This window comes from Elephantulus edwardii, unplaced genomic scaffold, assembly GCF_000299155.1.
Source record: "Elephantulus edwardii isolate Elephantulus edwardi_28Jun2011 unplaced genomic scaffold, EleEdw1.0 scaffold00567, whole genome shotgun sequence".
Taxonomy (NCBI): Eukaryota; Metazoa; Chordata; class Mammalia; order Macroscelidea; family Macroscelididae; genus Elephantulus; species Elephantulus edwardii.
This window is the reverse complement of record NW_006400317.1, coordinates 184,411-195,424: the sequence shown is the minus strand read 5'-3', so window position 1 is coordinate 195,424 and position 11,014 is coordinate 184,411. Positions and strand designations below refer to the sequence as shown.

General features: G+C 40.4%; 1 protein-coding gene and 1 pseudogene across 2 annotated transcripts in view; both read right to left on the bottom strand.

The window, feature by feature from the left end:
• Positions 1–11,014, bottom strand: part of OTUD5 (OTU domain containing 5) — a 68,691-nt gene that overhangs the window by 10,790 nt on the left and 46,887 nt on the right. For both annotated transcript variants that reach the window (XM_006903321.1, XM_006903322.1), the window contains exon 6: positions 6,283–6,486. In XM_006903321.1, coding sequence (XP_006903383.1) covers positions 6,283–6,486 — 204 coding nt within the window. The remainder of the gene's footprint in view (positions 1–6,282; positions 6,487–11,014) is intronic.
• On the bottom strand, positions 4,472–5,373 carry LOC102872304 (annotated as a pseudogene).

Sequence of the window (11,014 nt, the reverse complement as noted above, 5' to 3'; positions counted from 1 at the left end):
GGACAGAGCAGAGTTTAGGGCTGTTGTACATAGGGCCGCTATGAGTCGCAGGCGACTCGATGGCACATAACAACAACAGCAACAACATGTTCATGAGAGATATTTGCCTATATTTGTTTGCTGAAAGTTGTTGTATTATATTACCTTTTCAATTTCTTCTTTTGTAATGGGTCTGTTCAGATGTTCAATTTTGGTTAGTGTCAGTTTAGGTAGGTCATGCATTTTTAAGTATTTGTCCATTTCCTCTAGATTTTCATATTTTTTGTGTACAATGTTTCATAATAATCCAATATTAGCCTTTATATTTTTGTTGGTTCTGTTGTGATGTTGCCCATTTTATCTCTTATTCGTATTATTTGTGTATTTTCCTTCTTTTCTTTTGATAGTTTTGCTAGTGGTTTGTCAATTTTATTGACCTTTCCAAAGAACCAACTCCCAGTTTTGTTTATTGTTTCAATCGTTTTTCTGTTTTCTATTTCATTTATTTCTGCTCTAGTCTTTATAATTTCAGGTTTTTTTAGAGGGTGTCAGGTTTTCTTGCTGTTCTATTTCAATTTGTTGGAGATGTTGGTTTAGAGAGTCAATGGTCTGTTTCTCTTGCCTTTTGATGTGTTTGCTTATTGCTATAAACTGACCTCTGATTACTGCTTTGGCTGTTTCCCAGAGGTTTTGGTAAGTGGTGTTTTCACTGTCATTTGTTTCAAGAAAGTTTTTAATTTCATTTTTTATTTCTTGTAGTACCCAGTCATGTTCAAGCAAGGTGTTGTTCAGCTTCCAGATGTATGTTTTTTTCCTCCTTTATCCTCTTGTTATCAATTTCTAATTTTGTAGCATTATGGTCTAAGAAACTGCTTTGAATTATTTCTATGTTTTTTAATTTACTGATGCTTGCCTTGTTACCTAAAATGTGATCTATTCTGGAGAATGTTCCATGCACATTAAAGAAGGTATACTGTGTTTTTTTGGGGGGTGCATTAGCTTATAAATATCTATGAGGTCAAGTTGGTTTACTGTGTAGTTTAATTCTTGAGCATCTTTGTTGAGGTTTTTCCTGGTAGTTCTATCTTTTCTTGTCTCAAGAAAAGTACTCAAGTCTCCAACTACTATCATAGGTTTGTCTATTTCCTTTTTCAGTTTAGTTAATGTTTGTTTAATATATTTTGCACGTCTTTCCTTTGGTGCATAGATATTTAATATTTTTATGTCCTCTTGTTCTACTGACCCTTTAATCATTATGTAGTGACCTTTCTCATCCTTTTGTGATGGTTTTTGCTTTGAAATTTATTTTATCGGAGATTAATATTGCTATTCCTGCTTTTTTCTGGTTGCCATTTCCTTGGTACATTTTTTTCCCATCCTTTTATTTTTAGTCTTTCTTTATCTTCACTTTTTTAGGTGTGTCTCTTGTAGCCAGCATATTGATGGATTTTGGTTTTTTATCCAATCTGCTAATCTTCTCTTCTTCTCTTCAATGGTGCATTCAAACCATTCACATTCAGTGTGATTATTGAGATGCAGGGTTTTGTTGCTCTCATTTTGTGTTGAGTTCTTTTTAGTGGTGTTGCTAGTTAACTTTGATCCATGCTGCTGTCTGTGGTAACTCTGTAGGAAGGAGATCTCTCAGTGTTTCCTGCAATGCTGGTCTTGTTTATACAAACTCTCTTAGGTTCTGTTTTTCTGGGAATATCTTGATCTCTCCTTCATATTTGATGGATAATTTTGCTGGGTACAGTATTCTTGGTTGACAGTTGCGTTCTTTGAGAGTGTTTGATATATGTCTTTCCATTCTCTTCTTGCACGCATGGTTTCTGCTGAGAAATCAGCACTTAATCTTATCTGTTCTCCTTTGTAGGTTACTCTTTGTTTCTCTCTTGCTGCTTTCAGGATTCTCTCCTTATCTTTGGTTCTGGAAAATTTAACTATGATGTGCCTTGGTATTTTCCTTTTGGGGTCTATTCTATATGGTGTTTGCTCAGCTTCCTGAATATATATTCTCTCATTCTTCATTATGCCTGGGAAGTTTTCCTCTAGTAATTCTTCCACAACTTTTTCAGTGTCTTCACTTGCTTCTGCCTGTTCCGGAATTCCAATGATGCGCATGTTGTTTCTCTTGATGGTGTCCCACATTATTCTTAGCTTTCCTTCTTTTTCCTTTTTTGGATTCTACTTTTTGCTCTAGCAGATCAGTGGTGACATTTCTATTTCACTGGTTCTGTGTTCTATCTCTTCAATTCTACTTATGTGTCCCTTCATCATGTTGACAGCATCTGAAACATTGGACCTCATATTTTGGATTATGGTTTCTTGTTTTTCCAATCCCTCTAGTGCCTTGTTTGTTTTATCTGCATTGTTCTGGATTGGTTTTTTAGCTTCTCTTCGTTTCTGCTTGTAGTATCCTGTAGTTCTTCTAGTTTGTCTTTCATCCATTGAAAATACTCAATCACTGTTCTTTTAAATTCTGTGTCACAAAGTTCCATGAGACTTTCTGGCTTTAGGAAATCCATTGCTACTTTGTCACCCTTTGGTGGTAACATCTTGTTTTCCATTTGTGTAGTGTGTAGGGTAGCTTGTTTTCTTAGAGACATTGATATATTCTTGATCTGAATACAATTTCTCTGAATTTCTGACTCAAGGAAAAGGTCAGTTCAGAGGCTGTGAGAGCAGCCTTTTGCAGGTAAGTCAGATCCAGGTGGTCTGGATTTAAGGCAAGTTGATTGGTCGTGTAGGCACAGGTGTGGAGCCAAATGGGGTGGGGCAGGCAGGGGGGTGAAATAATCACCAGGGTGGTCAAGCACTTGAGGGACCTCTCTAAGACCTTAGCTGCCCAGGTGTGCTCACGACTGAAGTCCCTGATCAAATTCCAGCTGTCCGTCTCCCACTCAGCAGTTCTCACTCAGTGACCCCTACCCAGCAGCACTACCCAGTACCCTCGCCCAGTGGCTCCTGCCTGAGCAGGGTCCTGGCTCTAGCAGGACCAGTGAAGACTCAGTCAAATTTCCGTAAAGCAGTACGGGTTTAAGATCCTGTGGTTCCTAAAACTATTTGTATCAATAAAAGTTCTTATTAGAATTCCTATTGTCTACGTCATACAACAGATCCACTGGGTCTTAGTGGGGCTTAAGAGAATTCAGCCAATTTCCCCACTAAGCTTTCCCCTTTCAAATGGGTCCAGCAACTTCTGGCTTTTGCTGATCTGAAATGCACACTGAAATGTGCACCAGAGTGCAACCCAGGCTGTGTGCCTGTATAGTTCCGAGTCTAATCCAACAAAAGCTCGTATTCAAATTCCTACTGTCCACGTCGCGCAACAGACCCACTGGGTCTTAGTGAGGCTTTAGAGAATTCAGCCAATTTCCCCACCAAGGTTACCCCTTTATGGGTCCCTCAGAAGTTCGGCTAGCAGTTTCTGGCTTTTGCCGATCTCATGTGCGGACCAAAATGCAGCCCGGAATGTAACTGAGCCTATGCACTCGTATAGCTCTGAGTATAATCCAACAAAAGTTCTGATACAAATTCCTACCGTCCACGTCACGCAACAGACCCATTGGGTCTTAATGGGGCTTAAGAGAATTAAGCCAATTTCCCCACTAAGTTTTCTCCTTTCAAACGGGGTCCCATAGAAGGTCATCTAGTGGCTTCCGGTTTTCGCCGAGTCCGTGCAACTGTGGCTGTGTTCTTACAGTTCCAATACTAAAAGTTTCAACAAAAGTTAAGATTCAATTCCTATTGTCCATGTCGTGCAACAGACCCGCCAGGTTTTAGTGGGGCTTAAGAGAATTCAGCCAATTTCCTCACTAACCTTTTTCCTTTCAGGTGAGTCCCAAAGTAGCTCAGCTAGCGGGTTCCAGTTTTTGCCAGGTCCGCGATGGGATCGCGGCATGGCAGGGCATTAAGTTTTTATAGCTTCTAAAATAATGTGTTTACAAAAGTTCTGATTCAAATTCCTACTGCTCATATCACACTGTGATGGTTGGTCCCTATGGAGCATGAAGTACTCTCTAGTTTCTTGTCTCTATGCAGCTTGCTATCCCTCTGGCTCTTCACACTGTACTCTCCACCGCCACCATCTTCTGAGATAAGAAGTCTTATTCAACCACTACCCTCAACATACATGCATAATCTGTACCTCATCACCCCCACTGTCAGTACCATCACCACTCACCTGAACTAAGATGTAAGCCTCTTCTTAATTAGTCCCTCTGCTTCCACCTCCATGTTCTAGATTCCATTCTACACTCAGCATCCAAGAGTATTCTGTTAAGTTTTATTTTTATTTATCAAGAGTGACTAAAATAAAAAATATCTTTAAGTCTCATCATCATTATCATGATGGAAGTGGCTTTAAGAGAGAACTGGTCAGGTGAATATTACTGCTTCCCATTTTCAATCAGTCTGTACTTGAAACTGAAGACAACAGTCTATCAAGAATGATCAAGATATGTTATATAACATACCCATTTACAGGAAGAAACTAGGAAATAACATATGTGAACTTCTTGATTTCCTCATATAACGGCACCACCCATGCCTCTGAGCACCTTGGACCAGGCACCCTTGGAAAAATCTTTGCCTCCTTCATCTCGAGCAATCTTCCTTAAGCAGTCTGGTGTGCCTATGCACATGGTATTGGTCCCTTTGCACCCTGAATGCATCATCATGGGACTACAAACGGTGTCAAATAGGTAGGAAGTAAAGCCAGCCACAGCTGTGACGGACTGAGTGATTATCCAGCTAATGAAGATGTAAGTGTTCTTGGGATCCTGGGTTCTGAGATTCCCTTTGCACTGTCTTAGATACAGAAGTAGGCTTCTTGGAACAGGCCCCTAATCCTGTCAGATTTGGAGATCTTAACCAGTTAGTCAGTGAGGTTTTTTAACTCCCGTTTGGATCCTGCTATTCGTTTGGGCAAAATCGAGAAGGTAGACAAAGCAGAGGGATGTGGCCCCAGTTGCCCTGGGTAATGCCAGGTTCCCAGCAAAGTAGCACCAGAACTGAGTCCTCTTGTCCACACCACCCAGGAAGATCTGCTTATATTTATCTTTGAATGCAAAGTTGAGAATTAGGTGGGGAAGTATCAGATGACACTGGCCAAGTTACCAAGCCAGAAGGGCAGAAATCCCTGCTCCGTGGGGATACAAACCATGCCTTTACAAAGGCATGACTGCTTGTCTGTGGTGATTTTCTTGCTGGCATGCTGCACCTGCAACAGCAGCTTGATCTGACTGATGGGTGCTACCATGGTCTTGGAGATGGCTGTGGCCACTCCACCTGTCAGAAATTCTTGGTAAAGGACACAGTGGCATGTCATACTGAAAAAGGAGGAGGAGGCTGGCAGCAGGCAAGAATGGGAAAGGAACCAGCTTTGACTCCAGGATTCTTGGTATTCTGTTAAAAAGTCAGATCCTGCCTCTTTTCTGCTAAGAACCTTCCTGTACTTTCTGCCTCACTCAGAATAAATGCCCAATCCCCTGACATGTACTTAACTAACTTCCTCACCTTCTGGAAAGTTTTGCTTGATCAACTGCTATGAGGCCTACCCTGACCATGCTATTTAATACTATGAACTTATGCCCCAGCACAGCCTTACTCACAGCCCTACTCATTCCTTTCACCCTGCCTTCCAAATTTCATCCACAGCACCTCAACAAACTTATGTTTGTTGTTTTTTTATGTAAGAATAAAAAAAAAATAAAGGCATCATAAAGACAATATTCTTAGCCTGGCCCTGCTCACTGATACACCCCATAATCTGAGAATGATGGCTGACATAGATCTTCAATAAACACCAGTTCTTCCCAACATATGCAACCACTCCAAACTCTTTTAGGTTCCCAAATGCCTGTCTATTCTCCTCGCTTCCTGCACTAAAAATTCAACCTTCTTCAATGAATTCTGACTAGATCTTCCATCTCAACTGTACTTTCAGCCAGAGAGAAGGGCTCTACAGATATATTTCTGTCAATAGACATGATCACTGAGGTCAGAGTGGACTAGATGTTATTTTTATATCCTCAGCAAAGGCTGGCAAACATGGGGCATTTAATAGAAGCCTGTCCTTCCAAAGCCATCCATTTATCTCTTATATAACACATCTCCAGGAGATTTGTTCTTCTTAGGTGTTTAGAGTTTATTGGCACAAAAGTGAACACCAAAGCCGGAATGAGGTTGAGTGCACCTACAAACTTACTTCTTCCCCAGATGTCTAATCAGCTTCTTTTTTTCTGCCTGTTTGAGCAAGGGAATACTGGGTTAGTCAGGAAGGCAAGAGAGCTCATGACCTACCTGGGTGGGGCCTCGAACCTGGCGGGCCTGTTTTTCCTGGTCTCGAAGCCACTGCAGGTAAGATTCCCGAGCCACCTGCTCCTCAATGGCTTCATTGGTGGCCTCCCAATCTGTGGCCCGCTTCTTGTCTTCCAGCATCTGCTGTTCAATCCATGACTCCTCTGATGTTTTTATGGCATTCTTCATCAGGGACTGCTCTGCAAACTGCAAAGAGAAGAGGGCCATAGGTATTGAATGAGACTGATCATCTTATTCAAGAGTCATAATTTCTCAGAAAAGTAGGCCCAGTGGCCCCAGAAAATAGGAGATAGAAAAGCAGATGTTCTAGCCAACCACCTTTTCCCAAACAGCTTATTCCTCAGAGACTGAGAAAAACCAACCTTGGGTGACGCAACCTGTCATTAACAATCCCTATGCTTTGTCCTCAGTTATAAGAAAATTCAACTGAAGCACTGAATCTGGGGCAGAAAAGTGCCCTCAAGCCTAGGATTTAAGTTTACACATTAACTACTGCATCTCAGTATACACACATGTCCAGAGAGAACAAGGGGGGGGGGAATTACTTGGGAAAGTAGTTGTGTATAAAACTACAAAGGTAGAGAAAGAATTCAAGTGTGTAAGTGGGTAGGGGGAAGCAACTAATATATGAAGGAATAAAAAGGTATTAATACCATGCTTTGGAAGCATAAGTAGCATCCACTTCCTGAACAACATGCCTCTGGAAACTCTATGAACTTTGATAAATGTCGATAGTTGTAAAGGGGCTTTAGGCCTTTTGTTCATGGGGTCACTATGAGTCATGCTCAACTCGAAGGCAATCAACAACATTACTATGCTATGAGATTATACAGGGAATTCTGGTGGCATAGTTCACTGTGAGGTGTGCTGTTAACCCAAAGGTTGCATCTCTCGAGCAGTATGAATGTGAGGGAAAAAGATGGACAATCTTCTCTCATGATTTACAGCCTCAGAAACGCGATGAAGGGTTGAGCTAAAACCACCACAATGGTCGCTGAGTTTGATGGGATGGTACAAATTGTAGACACTGTGTAAGACTATTACTTTCATACTGTGAGTTACAACAGCATTGAAAAAACTAATGAAAATAGAAAATATCAGAGTAAAACTCATGGGAATGAGTATAAATATCGCTTCCCAAAACTTTCATTTTTACTTTTACATACACATCACACACAAATATAGGTGGGCTAAAATGGTATAAAATGTAATTTTTTAAATTTAATGTAGATAATAATATATTTTTAAAAAGCAAAACTCTTAATACTGAAGTAAGCCAATTTAAAAGTGGGCAAAAAGATTTAAACACACAACCCTAACCAATAATATACAGATGGCAATTGAGCATAAGAAAAGATGCTCAAGGAAGCTCTGGTGGCCTAGTGGCAAGAAGCTGCACTGTAATCCCAGAGGTATGGGGTTCAAATCCACCAGATGCTCTGCTGGAAAAGGAGGGACAATCTCTTCCTGTGCCCAGTCAGACCCGATTTGATGGTATATACACAAAAAATTTAAAAAAGATGCTCAATGTCATTTGTCATTAACCAAAATAAAAAAGCCGAACTGAACTGCTGTCAAGTCCATTCCAACTCATTTTAGGATTGCATGACAGAAGAAAACTGCCATAAAGGGTTTCCAAAACTATAATCTTTACAGGAGCAGACTGCCACATCTTTCTGATTGGAGCTACTTGGTGAGTTAGAACCACATTAACAGTTGAGCACTATAGTCACTATACCACCAAGGCTCTTTCACGTCACAAAGGGCAACTGCAAACATAAAAAAATTATGAAATACCTCCACACACCTATTATTATTATTTGTTAGAGAGTCAGACTCTCCAGTGGGTTTGCGGAGGCAGTAAATCACGTGGAAGGAGACTGTCCCTCTTTCTCCCTCAGTGCAGCTGGTGAATTTGAAGAGAGAGAGAGTGTGTGTGTGTGTTTGGATTGGTAATGCAACGCCTTACCACTAAGCTACAAGAGTTCCTTGCAAACCTACTGGAATGGCTAAAAAAAAAAGAAAAATAGTGCCACTCTCAATTGCTGAAGGAAAACGCAGAGTAACACGATAATTACATTTCATTTATTGCTAGGAGAAATACAAAATGGTAAAGCCCCATTGGGAGAAAACATAACCCAGCAATTGCACTCCTACGTGCAATTTTAATTCACTGAAGTGAAAATGTACATCCATACAAAATATGCACACAAATATTTACATCAGCTTTATTCACAATCACCAAACATTGAAAGTAACCAAGATGTCCTTCAGTAGGTAAATGGGGGGGGGGAGGTATCAAAAAAGAAATGAGCTACTAAGTTACTATTATGGACTCAAAATCATCAAGTTGCTATGTACCATCAGGTCAGAACTGACTCATAGCTGACCCTCCGGCAGATTTTCAAAGGTAATATATTGCACAAGAGGAGACTGCCTATCTTTCTCTCTCAGAGCAACCGGTGGATTTGAACTATGAGCCCTCAGGTTAGCAGTACAACTCCTTACCACTAAGCCACCAAAGCTCCTTACTGAAAGATATAGAGGAACCCTATGTGCAAGTGGGTAAGAGCTCTGGTAGCATAGTCTATAGGGAATTGTGCCTTAGCCCAAAGGCCACAACTCTGACTGTTCAAATCTACCAGTGGAAGAGTTCTCCTTGGGAAAAAGAAGGGCAATATTCTCAAATGTCTCAGAAACTCACTACAGAGTCAACTATGAGTCACTTCCGACTCAATGACAATGAGAAAGAGAAATATAAGTGAAAGAAGCAGGTTTGAAAAGGCTACATACTGTATGATTCCAATTACATGACATTCTTGAAAAGGAAAAACAGACAATAAAAGTCCACTGGTGAGGATGGGTGGGAAGGGGTGGTTAATCATAGGGTCGTACAATTTGACACAGGGTGTGTATGAAGGAAATGGGAAATATCTGGTGGGAAAAACAACATATTCAAACTTTGTAAATAAACCAGTGTAAGCTTTTTTAAAAAAAGTCCCACTGGTACAATGGTTTTAACCAAAAGGTAAACAGTTCAAATTTACTAGATGACTCATAGGAGAAAGATATGGTGATATACTTCAGTAAAGATTTGCAACTTCAGAAAAGATTTCAACTACAGGGCATTTCTACTCTGTCCTATAAGTTTGCATATGAGTCAGAATCAACTCGACAGAAATGAATTTGGGTTTTCTTTTTTATAGAGAAAGTATTTAAAAAAATGAAAGATCTCCAGGAATTAACAGAGAGAAGGGTCAAATGGATAGAAAACGAAGGGTTTTAAGGTGGCTGGGCTACACCTATTTTCTAACTAGCTTGTTACCCAACATTTCACATTTATAACAAGTTAAAAAAAATCCAAACACCTAAAACAAACACCAAAGAGGGAGGAGAATTACACATCTACTTCCTAAACAACATGCCTCTGGAAACTCTATAAACTTGGATAAGGCCTTTTGTTCATAGGGTTGCTATGAGTTGTGCCTGACTCGACAGCAATCAACACAACAACAACAACAACATTTGGTAAAAACAAACACCTAATATGTAAGGCAAGAGATGTTAGCTGTGATGGTTAGTTATAAGTCAATATGTTATTATGTGCCATCGAGTTGTGTGACTCATGTACAACAGCTCAGAAGCCTGCCCTATCCTGAGCCAGTCTGGCTCCGATACACCTACCCCCATTACTCCAGTTGCTGTATCAATACATTTCATCCAGGGTCTTCCTCTCCTGCACTGTCCCTCCACCCTTTCAAGCATGATGTCCTCCAAGGACTGGTCCCTCCCGGCCATGTGCCCAAAGTATGTGAGAGAGAGTTTCAAAATCCTAGCCTTAAAGGAGAAACTCAGTTTCACTCACTACCAGACTTATTTTCTTAGTAGTCCAATTCTCAGATATATAATGATATAATTTGGCAGTTACATAATGATACAGGTGATTCAGTGGAAATGATATAATTTAGCAGTTAAGACATAACAACTTGGACCATGCCAGTAAGAGAGGGCATCTTAATGAATATATTTTTTAAAATATAATATAGATCAAGGGACCCCAAGCTGACATGCAGAAGAATGTGAAAATATCTAGCTCTATTAAAAATTTATAAAACAACCTAACTTAAAGGTTTTAAGTGTCAGAAAGTAAGGAAGGACCAATCCTCTCTGAAAAAGTAAAATTAACAAAAGTTAAAAACAAAACTGCAAAACAACGGTAGTATGTCAAAAGAACACAAAGCCCACCAAAAGATGGCCTAAAATGGAACAATGAGCAAGAAAATAAAGGAAAACAGTACTGGATTATATATCGTTGTTGTTGTTGTTATAGCGACCCTATGTACAACAGCCCTAAACTCTGCTCTGTCCTGTGCCTGACACTCCCATCCCGATTACCCCAGTCACTCAATCAATCCACCTCATAGATGGTCTTCCCCTCATGCGCTGTCCCTCCACCCTCTCCAAGGACCGATCTCTCCTTACAACATGTCCAAAGTATGCTAGACGGAGCCTCAGAATCCTTGAATCTAAGGAGCCACCCAGTTTAACCCTTTCTAGGATCAATCTGTTTGTTTTCCTAGCAGTCCATGGTACTCCCAATACTATTCTCCAGCACCACAGCTCAAAGGCATCAATTCTCCTTCTATCCTCCTTGGTCATTGTCCAACTCTCTGATGCTTAACAAGTGATTGCAAAGACCATGGCCTGTATCAGA